This window comes from Denticeps clupeoides, chromosome 3 (assembly GCF_900700375.1).
Source record: "Denticeps clupeoides chromosome 3, fDenClu1.1, whole genome shotgun sequence".
NCBI lineage: Eukaryota > Metazoa > Chordata > Actinopteri > Clupeiformes > Denticipitidae > Denticeps > Denticeps clupeoides.
In genome coordinates, this window is record NC_041709.1 from 17687833 (window position 1) to 17704619 (window position 16787).

General features: G+C 38.6%; 1 protein-coding gene across 5 annotated transcripts in view; it reads right to left on the reverse strand.

Moving 5' to 3' along the window:
* crebbpa (CREB binding lysine acetyltransferase a) overlaps window positions 1–16787 on the reverse strand; it is a 38891-nt gene that overhangs the window by 10894 nt on the left and 11210 nt on the right. For 3 of the 5 annotated variants that reach the window (XM_028974510.1, XM_028974513.1, XM_028974511.1), the window contains exons 2-13: window positions 12000–12628; window positions 11698–11850; window positions 7646–7922; window positions 7136–7249; window positions 4440–4652; window positions 3994–4099; window positions 2343–2480; window positions 2133–2250; window positions 1886–2039; window positions 1436–1498; window positions 933–1054; window positions 508–693 (exon numbers count right to left, since the gene is read on the reverse strand). In XM_028974510.1, the coding sequence (XP_028830343.1) occupies window positions 508–693; window positions 933–1054; window positions 1436–1498; window positions 1886–2039; window positions 2133–2250; window positions 2343–2480; window positions 3994–4099; window positions 4440–4652; window positions 7136–7249; window positions 7646–7922; window positions 11698–11850; window positions 12000–12628 (2273 nt within the window). Of the gene's footprint in view, window positions 1–507; window positions 694–932; window positions 1055–1435; window positions 1499–1885; window positions 2040–2132; window positions 2251–2342; window positions 2481–3993; window positions 4100–4439; window positions 4653–7135; window positions 7250–7645; window positions 7923–9645; window positions 9772–11697; window positions 11851–11999; window positions 12629–16787 lie in introns of those variants that run through there. The other 2 variants (XM_028974514.1, XM_028974512.1) reach the window with 2 other exon arrangements.

Genomic DNA, 16787 nt, shown 5'->3' on the forward strand with positions numbered 1-16787 from the left:
ATAGCCCTGCTTATTTGTGCAAATCCATGTGCACATCCAATAACCATCCCTTCTTTAGAAACCGATTTCTAATAATAATAATAATATTTTTAAAAAAATATCTAAAAAAAAAAAAAAAAAAAAAAAAGTTATCGATAGTAATAACATGAATGCAAAATACCTGAACGATTCTACATTTCTAGAGTTCACACTAAGTTATGAACAGATAATTAAAAAAATGCAACCGAAAAGGCACAAAACATGACCTTTCACATGTCACAAATCGAATAAAATACTATGTCCCCAGACACTGTTCAGGGAGTAAATGTCTCTGTATTGCACTATAACCAGGAGGGGGAAAATGGGCTGATGTTAGAAGGTAAACATTATTTGGGAGGATAGGATTGGCCTCTACTGGAAGACAAACGGTTACCCCATGAGACTGTGGTTATGATGTAGATGTGTGTGAGTGTTGGTTACCAAGTTAACACAAATCTGTGGATATTTTGTTTGTGTGTTGGTCCTAACCTGCGTAACTGCTGCTTGTGCTGCCGTTTGGCCCAGACCCATATTGCCTGCGATGGCGGCGTTGGTGTTTGGGAACTGTGTTGGGCTCAGGAACTGGGTCTGGCCAGCTGTCTGCCCTACAATGCTGCCCGAGTGGCCTCCAATCATGCTCTGTGCTTGGGGCATTCGTGGAGGTGACATCCCCATCTAAAAGGCAGCCAATAAAGAAATAAATAATAAAATAAAATTTTTATTAAAATGCCATACACATTTCTATGGTCAAAACACTGATTCATAATTCAAATGGCTGATGAATGACTAATGTGGTTGAGTGAAAAGAAAAGAATATGGGCAGCATTTCTCTTCAGTAAAAATATGAATGTTACTAGCAAGAGAAAGAGAACTAATGACAAAGAAAAAAATAATTATATTAACCGAAAACTGACCGGCGGGACGGTGCTCATGTTCATTTGCTGGGGATGATTCATGGGGGAAGCAGCATGAGCCCCCATGGGCGCAGGAGACATCTGTACATTCTGCATGGGCATGGGGCTAAACTGGTTCATTCCTGTACATAAACAGAAAAGCAGAACCGAGACACACGCATGTGCTTCATTATAAATAATTTTTTAACTGATGCAAAGCTACATTAGATAGAGATCAATAATAATAGTATTAATAGCAGGGGTGTTCGAAAATATCAATACCGCAATATATAGTGATATTTTATGTTGTGAAATAGTATTGATACAGGGACATCAAATATCAATAATTTTATATACAAATTTAGTACAAATTTTGTTGTTTTGTAATGTAATGTGATCACAGCATCTTGTATTTCAACTCTGTTTTTACATTTTCAGTGAACTGAAGGGGTTCTTTTCTGAGACACACAATGGTCACAAAAAAGGGAAAAGGGGGGAAGTGGTCCCAGAGGAAAGTGCAATACCTTGGGAAACCTGCATGCGATTCACGATCTGATTTGGCACACTGGGCATAGACACGGGTCCATCTGAGAGCAGAGGTATGAAAAAGATCAAAGAAAGAAGAGAGAAAGAAACCGGAAGACTGGAAGGTGAGATTTGGTGTATGTTAATCATATTTAGTTAAAATAAGGATGTGGATTTCAGGTCATGTAAAAACATGTAACATTAAAGTACATTCACTATAAAGGTACCCTCTTTTCACCAGATAGACTAGGTCCTAGTCTAGGAGTGATTGACTAGCACCCAATATGTGGTCATGTATAGAACTGTAGGGTAACCAAGACAAAATATGCATAATGTGTGTAAAATTTTCTACTCGAAAGACAGATTAGTAATAAGATTAGACAATAAGTAATGAATACAAGTAGGAAATGGGTTCAAGATGACTATAGGAATAGAGAAGATAAACTCACTCTGTGGCCTGTTAGGCTGTTGTGCGAGTGCATTGGGTTGCTGCTGCTGGGGTGTCTGGTTGATTATTTGCTTTTGCAGACGTGAACGCCGTTTCTCCTCAAGTTCTTTCTGGATTTTATAGATTTTCTCAGCAAGAAAATGATAATACTCATCCTGTATGAACACAAATGGAACTCAGAATCAGAAAAAAATTAAATCAAAAAGCATCTCAGGTAACGTGCCCACAACTGACAGCTGAAAACGTACCCTACTGTTGGCAGACTCATACATATCTCCCTCTACTTTACGAGCATAAGCCACCAAGTTCTCCATGCGGCGATCTTTCAGTGCTGCTGGGTCTGGTGTGGGGAATATGGCTTGAACTCTGCAAAAAAGGAAGGGGGAAAAATGAAGATAGGGTGAAATTGACAATTTCAAGAGAACCAGACAGATGCCATGCTGAGTAGGTACACTTACAGTTTATGGACCAGGTGATTGCGCAGGTCCTGAGTGACATGCTCATGCCAGGCTTTGCGCACTCCTGTGGCGGATAGTGGTGCTGCTGTGGGCAGATTGCCCATACTGCCCACCACTGAGCCATCTGACATCAGTTGACTGCAGGACAGACAAAATATCAGTCAATAGAAAATGTGGAGACTTTGACTAAACAATGACAATGCAGGGCTTCAAGGGCCAATATCACATGAACTATTTTATACCAGAACAATTAAATAATTCTCTAAAAGCATTTATTTTTACATTAAAATCGAGGTTCTTGTACTGATTAGCATCCTGCTTATCAATTTATTTCCACTTTGCTTCAGATTTTTTTCTTTTTAATAGTCGATTCAATTTGAACATGACAGAAAAAGTGATTTATATTGTATAAGAAAGCATGTGGGATATAGCCTCTCACTATAATAAACACAAATATTTTTTGTTGTGGGCCCATTTATTATACAGTGCAGCCGGAATGTATTCACTTTTGCCCCATTTTGTTATGTTACAACCTTATTCTAAAATGGATTAAATAAAAATTTCCTTCAGAACACCCCAAAATGACAACAAGAAAAAATGATGTTTTCTTGAGGTTTTGGAAACGTATTTAAAAAAATAAATACATAAAAATTGAAAGTCTTTGTGATGAAGCTCAAAATGAAGCTTCCTATTTCCCCGATCATCCTGGATATGTGTACACCGGTGGAAAAAAAAAAACCTTGATTGGACCTCCTTGGTTTGGAAAGTCACACTTGTCTATATAAGGTCCCACAGTTTGTGTCAGAGCACAAACAAAGCATGAAGTCCAAGAAATTGTCTGAAGTCTTAGTCTGGGAGGTGACCAGAGCTCCAGAGGTCCTCTGTGGACAGAGGATAAACTTCTAGAAGGACAACCATCTGTGCAGCAATCCACCAATCAAACCTGTATGGTTAAGTGGCCAGACAGAAGCCACTAATTAGTAAAAGGCACATGACATGAGACAAAGATTGAACTCTTTGGTGTGAATGCCAGGCATCACAGGACACAATAATGGTGGTTGCAGCATCATGCTGTGTGGATGTTTTTCAGGATAGAAGGAAAGATGACGGCAGCAATGTACAGAGACAGCCCGGATAAAAAAAAAAAACCAATGTCCTTGAGCGGACAGACTCGAATCCGATTGAATATCTCTGGTGAGATCTTAAGATGGCTGCACCAACGCTTCCCATCAAACCTGATATTGCTTGAGAGGTGCTGCAAAAAGGAATGGGTCAAATTGGCCAAGAATAGGTATGCCAAGCTTGCGGCATCATATTCAAGACTTGACACTTGACACTGTAATTGTTGCCAAAAGGTACATCGACAAAGTATTGAGGAAAAAGGCTTAAGTTCATGTGATCTCATTTATTTATTTATTTGTTTTAAAATAAATTTTCCAAACTCTCAAGTTATGAATTTAATCCATTTTGAAATAAGGCTGTAAACACAACAAAATGTGGAAAAAGTGATGCGCAGTTAATACTTGCCAGAGGCATTGTACATCTATCATTCTTCAAATTACCAAACTTCAGTGGTTTCATTATGCTGATTTGTGCACATTTCTGTGTGTTCAGGTGCAGATATGCAGTCGGCATATTAAAAGCCTCTCACTTGTTGGCATTGAGCGTGGACGGCAGTGTAGAGTCCGAATGTAGGCTTGTCTGCTCTGAAATGGTCACACCCATTGCTCCTCCTCCCATATTCATCTGATTGGATGCTGTCCAGACAGAATGGATGGAACTTGAGGTGATAGTGCCCATACTAATACATTTAATGTGACAATTTTTGTCTGTTCTACTAGGTACTTTTACTTTATGTATTAGGTTAAATAGAATTGCAAAAAAAAAAAAAAAAAAAGACTAAACTTAAACTTAAACATGACTAAGACTAATAAAAGCTAAAATGAGAGTTGGGCTCAAAGACTAGTCTAAAACTAAAATTAAGACCAGCCACCAAAAACAAATAAACTCAACAAAACACAATTAAACTGAATACTTTTAATTACTGTGGGCCACTGCAATAAGAAAATAACCAGAGCAGTTGAGCACAATATTTACCATGTGGGTTGAGGGGTCTCAGCTGCTGCTGCGGGTGTGATGTCTGCGTGGGTGTCTGGTTTCCATAGGGCAAACCCAAGGCAGCATAAGCACGCTTCATGGAGCTGGGGTCGATGGGTGTAGAGCTGTTGAGGGTGGAAGCGCTGGGCTGGCTTCCACCAACAACTGCTACCATAGTGCTCGGCAGACCTACACTGGGGGAGCTCAGCATGGCTATATGTGAGGGGGGACAGAGGGGAAGAGAGAGACAGAGATTAGAAATAAAGCTTTTTAATTTTATATAAAATGTTTCCACAGTAGAAAATGAGCACAAATGTTTTTATGTTTTAGTTTGTCACATAAGACTGAAGAACCAGTGGGTTAATTTGATTTTATCAGGAAAATGCATACACAACAATGTGGTTGGTGAATGGTGTTGATGACAATTTCTGCAAATGCCCAATCAATTTCTATAGGCCGCTCTAATCCTCGTCCCCGGCTCTCTGCTCATCATAAGCATTTATAGCTATACGTCATTGTGTGACTGGCAAAAATTGGCTTTAATTCTGCACCAAGGCTGAATTTCAGAAAAAAATTGTCAGGGGACCTTTAATTTCCTCTAATCTGAGCGTATGGTTTATTTAATTTTTGCACTCTTAAAGTATGAAAGTAAAGCACACTGTTAAATACTCAGTGATGGCCTAGCGGGTAAGGAAGCGGCCCAAGGCCCAATCCCAAGCCACCAAGGTGCCACTGAGCAAAGAACAGTCCCTACACGCTGCTCCCCGGATGCCTGTCATGTAGGGCTGCAACAACGAATCGATTGAATCGATAAAAATCGATTACTAAAAGAGTTGGCAACGAATTTCCTAATCGATTCGTTGTATCGTGCGACGCGGAGACATTTGATTTATAAAAAAAAAAAAAAAAACACCTTTATTTGAGCGCGGAGCGAACACACTCTGTCTCTCTCACGCACAGATGCTAGCAGAGTTTGGCATCTCATAGACAGCACGGCGCAAAAAAAAAAAAAAAATAGCGATTGGAGGTAGAGGACACGGCGGAGGCAGAGAAATCTGCGTGAAAATATGCAAAAGCGACATGGCACGGCACGGGAGCACCACAGCAATGATCCAGCACCTGAAATGCGTGTTTGATGAGGAGGAAGGGAGTTCAGCAGCAGGGTAAAGCCACTACAGAATCCTACTTTTTTTCTTCCATTTTGAAGTGAGGAACGTAATGTCCCTGGCGCTGGTGTTGGTGTTTACTCGTTATCCAGCTTGACAAGCATGACAAGTTAGCGTTAGCGCGTTAATAACAGTAGTAAAGCAGGGCTGCTATAGTTACTTTGCATTAAAAGACTAAAACAATGTTTTTATTCACTAGCCGTTTTTGGACCATTCATTTTTCAATCTGTTGTCATCTATAGATACACTGCAAGAAAAGCTTTTCTTACCTTGTAATTTTGTCTCGTTTCCAGTCCAAATATCTAAAAAAATCTTAAAATCAAGATTACTAGACAAGACAAATTGCTTGAGAAAATTAAGTGATGCTTAAAACTTCTGTTTGAGATTATATCTCATTAAGATTAGTTTTATTACCCCATTGGCAGATAATTTTGCTTGTTTTAAGCAATCACTTAATTTTGAGATGTTTTTTCAGAAAACAAGAATTTCTTATGCTATTTCATGTGTCTAGTGAATGTATCTTGATTTAAGATTTTTTAGATATTTGGATTGAAAACAGGAAAAGTTTAGAAAAGCATTTTTTGCAGTCTATATTCTGTTCTTTGTCCCATATAAGTTATTATTGACAAATATGTTTGTGTGTGTTGTAATTTTTAATTTAAGTTATTTTATAGCACTTGGTCATCTTAAGATGTGTTTAAATGTGGTGTATAAATGAACTTTGCACTTACTACATTGATGAATAATTTAATGAATAAGCTTCTAGTGAGCTTGAGAGAGAGATAGAGTGTATGTGTATGTGAGTTTGTGAGTGTGTGCGTCTGCGAGTGTGTGCACCTGCAGTGTAGTGTAGAGAACAAGTTCTGACATTCAAACAAATCCTGTTAAATGTTCTGATTTGTATTTTTCTTAATTTTTTTTTATAAATGATTTATCGTTCTGGCAGCTCAGGTGGCACTTTATTTAAAAAAAAAAAAAAAAGTCTATATTTGGCAGATGTAAAGCATACGTGTGTATGTTTTTTGTGTTAGTCCATTTTTATTTTATTATTATTATAACAGCTCAAGGAGCAACATGTTTGTGCACTTTCTAAAGATTTTGGATCTGTTTTTGAATTTGAATTGAATGTTTGGAAATGAATGCTTTTCTGTTTTTTTTATCCAATTCTACGATTAATCAAAAAAAAAAAAGAAGACAGATTAATCAATTATTAAAATAATTGTTAGTTGCAGCCACTGTCGTGGCTGCCCACTGCTCACCAAGGGTGGTGGTTAAAAGCAGAGGACACATTTTGTCGTGTCACCGTGTGCTGTGGTGCAGTGTTTCACAACGACAATCAGTTCACTTTCACTCAATGATGACAATGATGAGCACTGCTGTATTACCTTTACTATTTCTAAAAGAAGTATATATAGTTTAAGGAAAAGCAACATTTTGATTGCATTTTAATATGTCTGTCTCTATATAATTACTACATGAAATATAAATAATATTAATAATTTAAAAAGTAGGTTAAGAGGAGGGGCTCACGTTGTTGGTTTCGCTTGTCACTAGCGTTCTTAAGAGGTAAGCAGACAGGACAGTCATGCCTTGTGCAGTTCTTCCAGTGTGAAATGATCTGCCTGGATGATGCACAGTGAGCCACTAAAAAAGAAAACAGAATATTCACCACTTCAGACAGTGCTACAACACATCCTGGCAACAGAACAATAAAAATAAGTGCTGCAAAACACACACCAATGGTTTAACTAATGCACCATCACTTGTTAGCCTTATGCATTTATAAGACTGTGGTATCATGTTATAATGCTGTTCTTTAATGCAATTTCCTTACTTGAAACTGGAAACATGTGGAAAACATGTACTTTGAGAGTAAGAAACAATGTATATGCTAACCTCAGTCATTAAATAATTAACTGAACAATCACAAAATAAACTATTTTAAACTACTGTCTCTGTAGTCACTGCTAATATCACAATCATTACAATGGCATAATATAAATTAAACTTTACAAGTTAAGAGAGTGGACAAACTCTTACCTTGACAGGACTTGCCGGCCTGGCAGTGGGTCATGTGATTGAGCACATTTTTCATGGTTCGGCAGTGGGGTAATGAACAGGCTCGCACCTCTCCATTGGCCTGCTCACGCCGCTGGCACTTGTGTGCATGGAGCAGCAGGACCAGTTGCTGCTGTATAAGTTTCCGTTTCTCTGGGTCGGCAGTGGGACCTGCTGCTACCCCAGCACCTGGTCCTGTGGACACCATGCCCACTGCTGTACCCATTTGTTGCTGCTGTTGAGTAGCCTGCTGTTGGTGCTTGGATTGAAAAGAGACAACACTGTAAGAAAACCCACTGAAATTGTTTTAAATTAGTAACAAATATATATATAGTACAGGTCAAAAGTTTAGACACACCTTCTCATTCAATGTGCTTTCTATATTTTCATGACCATTTACTTTGGTAGATTCTCACTGAAGGCATCAAAACTATGAATGAACATGTGTGGAGTTATGTACTTAACAAAAAGTGGAGACCTGACCTCCACAGTCACTGGACCTGAACCCAATCCAGATGGTTTGGGGTGAGCTGGACCGCAGAGTGAAGACAAAGGGGCCAACAAGTGCTAAACACCTCTGGGAACTCCTTCAAGACTGTTGGTAAACCATTTCAGGTGACGACCTCTTGAAGCTCATTGAGAGAATGCCAAGAGTGTGCAAAGCAGTAATCAGAGCAAAGAAACTAGAATATAAAACATGTTTTCAGTTATTTCACCTTTTTTTGTTAAGTACATAACTCTACACGTGTTCATTCATAGTTTTGTTGCCTTCAGTGAGAGTCTGCCAATTTAAATGGTCATGAAAATAAAGAAAACACATTGAATGAGAAGGTGTGTGGGTGTGTGTGTGTGTGTGTGTGTGTGTGTGTGTGTGTGTATATATATATATATATATATATATATATACACATACACACACAACTGCATCTCCCTCACACTCGCTGGGGACTAGAATTAACTCACATTCATAACTACTACAGCATTCAGAAAGCTAAGTGAGGTCCAAGCATCAGTGACATAGGTGACAGCCACAGCATTTCATTTATATTATGAAGCAGTGCATTCAATTGTTTTGATTAGAATATACTAGGGCTGAACGATATATCAAAATCGAATTGCTATAGTGATTTGAATAATCACAATTTTACAAATCGTAACATAGGGCTGTGTGATATGGTTTAAAATTCATACTGCAATATAAATGTATATAAATAGCCAGTATATAATTTGACAAGTAAATCTAAATGTATCTTTTTTTAAAGGTTAATGTCTCTATAGCAAAGCAGGAGACACAGCACTGCAGCAGGAAGTTATATAGGAAGAACTATTGCGCTCAACTTGTGGTATGCTAGTTACAGCAGAGTTAATCTTTTTAAATATATGGTTATGCTACAGATTTTAATTCATGTAATATAGTGAACAAACAAATTAAATCACAATTTCTTTCTTAAAATCATTCATCCATACAATACACTTCTTTATATTATATCTTTGTCAAACAACAATGAACATTTGACACATTGATACAATGTAGTCAGTGTACAGCATGCAGTCCCCTTAAAATAACTAAACACTAAAGGTCTTAATAGACCAAACTCTGAATTCCATTGTTGTCCATGGGACGTATGCCTTTGCCAGTGAACGCTGTATGTTGTTGGCAGTGTAGAAATAGCATGTGATAGACATAGATCTACTTTTCAGTTTAACTGAAATAATGAGGTATAGATATTAAAAACACATGTGGTTGGCTTTTGATGGTGGTGCTCAGTAACGCGAGAACAGTGGCAAGTACTTTCACTGAATGTCTGATTTTACTCTTTGGTCTGAAAGCAATAGCTCAAATTCCTTTTGTTCAAAGCACATGTCATGTTCAGTCTAAGCCATTCATGTCTAATCTGCTGGCATCTAAAGTGAGTACACCCTGTAGTGAAAATGTTCAAATTTTGCCTAATTAGCCATTTTCCCTCCCCAGTGTCATATACCTCATGACAAGGTGTCAGGTGTGAAAGGGGAGTAGGTGTGTTGAACTTGGTGTTGTCCCTCTCACACTCTCTCATAACGGTCATTGTAGTTCAACATGGCATCTCATGGTAAAGAACTCTAAGGATCTGAAAAAATGATTGATACTCTACATAAAGATGGCCTAGGATAGGAGTTTACACACACCCTGAAACTGAGCTGCAGCATGGTGGCCAAGACCATTTAGTGGTTTAACAGACAGGTGCATAAACTCAGTCATGGTGTGTGTGTGTGTGTGTGTGTGGTGTATGCTCAGACCATACACCGCACACTGCATCAAACCGGTCTGTATGGCTGTCATCCCAGAAGGAATCTTCTAAAGATGATGCCCAAGAAAGTTGAAGACAAGCAGACTAAGGACGTGGGTTACAGGAACCATCTGCTGTGGTCTGATGAGCTCAAGATCATCAAGATCTTATTTGGTGTCAAGTGTATGTGGTGGCAACCAAGTGAGGAGTACAAAGACAAAGTGTGTCCTGCCCACAGTTTGGGGCTGCACGAGTGCTGCGGAGGAACAATGAGTAAATGCAGAGCATGATCCGCTACCTTCGGAACCTGGCCCACAGGGCAGAATTCAAACATGGTAATGACCCCAAACACACCTCCAAGACGACCACTGCCTTGCTAAAGAAACTGAGGGTGAAAGTGCTGGACTGGCCAAACATGTCTCCAGACTTGAACCCTATTGAGAATCTATAGGAAATCCTCAAATGGGAGGCGGAGGGGTGCAAAGTCTCTAAAATCCAACAGCTGTGTGATATTGGAACAGAGTGGAAGAGGTTTCCAGTGGCAACCTGGAAGCTCTAGTGAACTCCATGGCCAGGTCAGTTAAGACAGCGTTGGAAAATAAAGGTGGCCACATAAAATTTGAACATTTTCACATAGGGGAGTACAATTTTGTTGCCAGGGCTTTAGACATTAATGGCTGTTTGTCAAGTTATTTTGAGGGAACAGAAAATGTATAGTTTTAATAGCTGTGCACTGACTACTTTACATTTTTATCAAAGTGTCATATCTTCAGTGTTGTCCTAAGGAAAGACAAATTATTTACACAAATTGAGGGGTGTACTGACCTTTGTGATATGCTGCATGTACTCTATAAAACTATTAATGGATTTTTAAATGGCACAGTGTTTAGGATTGTCCCCACAATACTAAATATATTATTTAAATGCTGTGTACATTTTGTCCATACCTGGTTTGTGCCAGATGTTTTAATTTTGTTTTGTTCATTACTAGGACTAAGCAGTTAATTACAAATCTGCAGACAAGAGATCTGTGCATTGTTTTCCTAGAAATGAACAGGTTGGTATACTGGCCCCTATTATCAGTTCTCTAAATGGTAAATCTTACATATCACACATTCGAAACAAGTTACTTCTTTTGTTGTTCAGTGTTATGAGAAAATAATGCAATTTTAATAACAATGATTGAGAACATTAAACTAGATCGTCCTTGTGTTCACAATGTTACTTGCTAATTCTTAATAAGCAGTGCAGTGAAAGAACAGAAATATGCATCTGTATTGCATAATTGAATAACTCTGTTTTAACCTTCTTTGACCTCTCTGTAAATCCACAGTTCTAAGCAGACTGATTGACCCAAGTAGAACCTGCGTCACAAAAACCATTAAGATTCACTGCCTGGTAGAGCCAAAGGCAGGAGTGCTCAGTCTGGCAACTCAAAACTACACAAATTTTACAGAATAAAAGAAAAATGGAACAATCTGGACCACAACAGAAGACACTTTAATTACAAAATGAAGTTTAAGAACCAAATTCTGTACTGAATTACAATGGTGATTCAAATTAAAACATATCAATCCATGCAAAACTTAATTTTAAGGACCGAGGCTCTACATGCCAAGTATAATCATAGAATTGTATGAAAGTTGCAAACTTAATGCTGCTGTACAAACATTTTAATTTGTGCAAAGACTAAAAAAGGTTTATTTATATTTGTGAATACTGAAGAAGAAAAAATGTGCAGTAGTTTAAAATGAAATGACAACTCACCAGATTTGGCACACTGGTTACAGCAGCCTTCAGGTCTGATGGGAAGGGGGGTAGACTATTCTGTAAGGGAGCATTCACCCCTGCAGTACCTAACTGCTGACCTGAACCCTGTCCATACTGTTGACCAAATGGATTGTTGCCTGCCAAGTTAAGCTGGAAAAAAAGGGGAAACAATTATACATATACATAAACACACATGGCATCAGGTGTCCTATACAAGAGTTTGTGCCCAAGGAGTCCATACAAAATCTAACCTCAGAATGGATGTAAAATAATGACAAATAATTTAGGAATTAACCTACCTTGGCTTGCTGTGCGTTCAGACTTAGCGTCTCAGCCAGAGCACTGCCTCCATTGCCTGTGGTGCCACCTGTGCCCCCTCCAGCAGATCCTGCCCCTACCACTTGGGCCTGGTACTGCATGCCACCTCTGCCTCGGCCTGCTGACCCAAGTGTCCCATTGATAACCTGACCCTGCTGAGTGACAGCATTCTGTCCCAGTATTCCATGTGCCTGTCCACTGTTCATCATGGCCTGGTTAAAGCCGGTGTTCATGCCCATTGCGCTGCTGCTGTTAGTCTGAAGACCCCCGCTGTTCACCCCTGGTTTCTGTGCCTGGGGAGAAGGATGTGATGGGGAGCCCTGACCCAATGGACTTTTACCCAGTGGGCCCAACTGACCACCCCCCATTCCTCCAGGCTGGGGGCTGGGCGAGTTGAGGCCACTAGTTAGACTGGAGCTGCTGCCCGCCCGTAGAAGCTCTGAAAGCTGCTTGTGCTTGGCTGCAGGTTCAGGCCCCAAGGATCCCATGGACCCCAAGCTGCCTGCTCCTCCGCCCCCATTAGACGACATCAAGCCTAGGTCACTGCCATTGGGGATCAGCTCATCTGGAAGGTCATTTTCCAAGTCATCCCAGGACAATGAGCCCAAATCTAATCCAGAAAAAGAAAAATGAACAAGTGGGAAAAAAATAAGAAAGAGTTTTCGGTGAACCAACTCATGAAAATGCAAATTCAAAAATTAAAATCCAATTATGCTGAACTCCTGTCACAGTTCCTGATAACAACACAGGCATTTATCAGATCAAGTGTGTTGCACTACATGTGCACTAGAAGAGGGGGGGTAGGGGGTAGGGATGTCACGATTAAGCGGTTTCGCGATTAACCGCGATATAAAACGGCATGGTTAATTAATCGTAAAGGCTCCTCAACACCGTGTTTCTGTTGGCGCTCTTAAAAACGTAGTTTATGACAATGCTATCAACAGCTTGGTGGCACTCGCCCGGAACAAAAACGTTTTACCACCAGGGGTGCACTTCTGCTAGAAACACAGACAGTACAATCAGCGCATGACGGCTCACTTGACTGCGATAAACAATGGCAGAGACAAAACCTGAAAACGCTTTATTTCCACCAAAAAAGTGATTGAAGTCTGCCATATCGGAGTTTTTTGGATACCCCAAGAATACAGAGGGTCACATTCAAGACGATGGGTCACCCACATGCAAAACGTGCCACAAGAAAGTTTCGGCAAAAGGAGGTAATACCTCGAACATGACTCAGCACCTGCGGGATCATCATCCAGCTTTATACGCCCAAGTAAAGGTAATACAAAATTACAAACTGTTAGAAGCGAGTTATTTAATGAGTTGGAGGGAATTAAATATAAATGTGTCATATTTCACTAGGGGTGGGATAAAAAAAATCTATTCTTAGATGCATCGTAACTCGGGTGTACACACACACACACACACACACACACACACACACACACACACACAGGAACTTCACTGTAACTCACACATCCACACACTCGCCCGGGCTAGGCTAAGCGGCTAACAGGCTAGCGCCGTAAACAAACTAGTGCAGATAATGGGGGCGTGCAGTCTAACCACTAACGCACAACAGCAACCGCAAACACAGGCTGAGACTAATGCTTTGCATCTACCGTCTCCGTTACTTGCGGAGCCTGTGTGTGTGTGTGTGTGTGTGTGTGTGTGTGTGTGTGAGAGAGAGAGAGAGAGAGCCAAAATCAAAATCCAAAGTCCGATTTCCATACAGATGTTTTATTTCCCCGAGTTTCGTTTATAAATCACACTGAAGAAAATCGGATAACAGACCATTTTTTCGTTTTCCGATCGTATAATAACAACAAAAAACGGGTTGTTTCCCCTTTTTGCATTTTCTAATTTAAGACGAAAATCCATTGGCAGTCACGTACACGGACCGAGCTGGTGTTTAATATAACATAAACTGATAGAACTGAAGCAAGCACTCCAGACAAAAGAGCACTCCAATCCTATAGCCTTTGAATATGTTTATTTAAATAATATGTAAGCTTAAATTTAATTCTAAAGATAGACTGTTTATTTTTGTTTTAACTATAATGCATCACTGTTTACATTACTATTTATGTTCCAAAAGGTAGTACCCATTTGTTTATGTTCCATTTATGCACAGTATTGTTTGTTTATGGTTTTTGTCTTTTTTTTTTTTTTAAGACAGCAGTAAATAAAAGGTAAAAACCTCTAAATAATGTGATTGTCTATATTGTGATAATCATGCCATCAAAATCTATAATCGTGCCATCCCTAGTAGGGGGTGATAAAACATTTTCCATCGAGATTTCAAAAGTGTACCATTCCCTCACTTTTGAAAAACAAACACATTTCATTCAACAACTAAGTGTTGTGCTGATGTTAAGGACCACACTGCAAAAACACATGTTGCAGGGATCATTTTAATGGAAGATTACTGGCACCAGCCAGAGAATCTAGTGTGGACTTCAAGATTGTTTTCAATCTATGATCATGCCCTCCTAGCTCAATCTCCACATCAGATTTCATAATATTGACACTACTATGAGGAACAGAATGCTAAGGACTGAACTTTTTGAATTCCAAAAAATGATCCATTCCTTAACAGTTTTTTTTGCGAAGTAGCGTTCACCTGAAAATATGATGCCTCAGTCAATGCCGGTTCTGAAAAAAATGTATTCTCAGAAATTCAATACCAGTTAGCACTAGTATCAATACTTAAATTCCAGTTTTTAATCTGGCAGTTCACAGAATTCGCCAGTAGACTACAGAAATTTCCACTATGCATTGCAGCGGGCAGCCCCTCCCCAGCTACCTGAAGGACTTGGAAGTTTACATGAGAAACACACCAAGCTTGCTAGAAAATGTAAAAAGCAAGAGCACTGTCTGGTATTATCAAAGTATTTTGGTTCGGATTGGGTTCAGGCTCAATTTTAATGGGTTGGGTCGAGTAAATGATCGATCAAGAAACACAAACTTCTGGTCTATAAATCCTATAATTTCCACATGATTCATTGCTTTGCTAATTTAATTTGCCATTCCCAGCAATTGTAATCACTTAATTTGTTTTAATTATCGAGAGAGATAAAAAAAAATGCTGAGGAGGTAAAAAGGATAACCCAATTTTTGCTGTCAATGCAAATCCATTAACCTAGAACACATGGGAAGCCAAAAATAAGAAGTAAACCTTGACTGGTATCTGTTGAACACTAAAACTCATACTGACATCACTCAACATGTATCAAATTCAGTCTTTTGATTACTTTGGCAAGACCACATTAATTTGCTTTATTAATTCCATGCAAAGCTTTCACTTAACAAGTAACTATTTCCTAAAATACTAAAGGATTTCTGTAGTTTTAAGGAGGCAAAATTTAAGACATCTTAAGACACAGGAATCCTATTCCGATTACTGAGATCAATATTGCAATATGTGATATGATTTATAATAACTCACTACATAAATCAATAAATCACTATAAATCTTCTAATCAATAAATAATCAATAAGAATTATTTTTAAAAAAAGGTAACATTTTTAAAAAGATGTCCTACATATAGTTGTATATAGGAACTACTGGATATAAGTGGGATGGTTTAGGTGCTGATACAAATTTGTCCTCATGATGTTGCATTTTTTACTTACCATTAGTTCACCCAGTGAAAATTAATAACCCCCCTGCAACAATAAATAATTGTATACTCTCTATTCATTTGGCACACTACCTGCCACGGAAGAAAAGTTCTTCAGTTTTATATGTATTGTATATGGGCTCACCATCACCTGAAGACAGTGGCAGAGATTTGTAAATTAGATTAACATTTAATAAAAAAAACAAAAACAAAAAAAACATTTAATACATTTATGTACAACTTTAAGGATAGGTACTATAGACTGGAATTTTGTATTTGCAGAACGATCATTTATCGTGCAAACTCAACCAGATTAAAATGCTAAAAAAAAAACTTATTTACAGCTCTGCCCAACTTCAGTCCAGAGCATAGGAACTGTTAACAGACTTAAGTGAGTCTGAGCATCTTAGTCAGTTGGTAAACATGACAATATATTTTCGCTTCAGTCCAAGTACTTATAATATAAATGATTGAGCAGTGCTGACTTGTAAACCCGGTGCACCGCACTGTGACTGGCAGATTACTGGCAGAATGGAGGCTTGTCTCATTTGATTTACAAAATAATAAATACCTCAACTACGCTATTCTAATGTCAGAGACATTTTTATTATAAGGAGAACTTATTTAGAGGTTACCAGAAAATAAATGTATTGGGTGTGTAGTATTTTTAAGACTTTTAACTATGGATAACACCCTGTACTATGATTACTGTGACAATGATAAACAATTCACTGAATACTCTACTTTTTCCTGGTGCTCCTTTAATTGCAATATAAACAAATATCTTTGGCTTTAATTCTTTTTATTTCAAAGAATTTTACGTCATTACCGCACCAGCTTTTGTTAATTGAAGTCAGACTTTTGATCTTTTGCCACATGACTCAGCATTAACGTCAGCCAGACTCTGCACCACCTTAATGGTGTACAGTTTACGGAAAAAGAAATACCTGTGGCTAATCACGATAAGCCTTATTAGGTCTTCAAATCAGGCCTATGCTTATTCTGAAAAAACTTGAGAGATATTGGCAAAAGCCATCTGCGATCATATATGGAATGAGATTTATGCGCACAATCAACTGCACAATTCAACCAAGTATTTATTAAATATACTGATTATTCTGTGTTCAATATGTGATCGCTAAT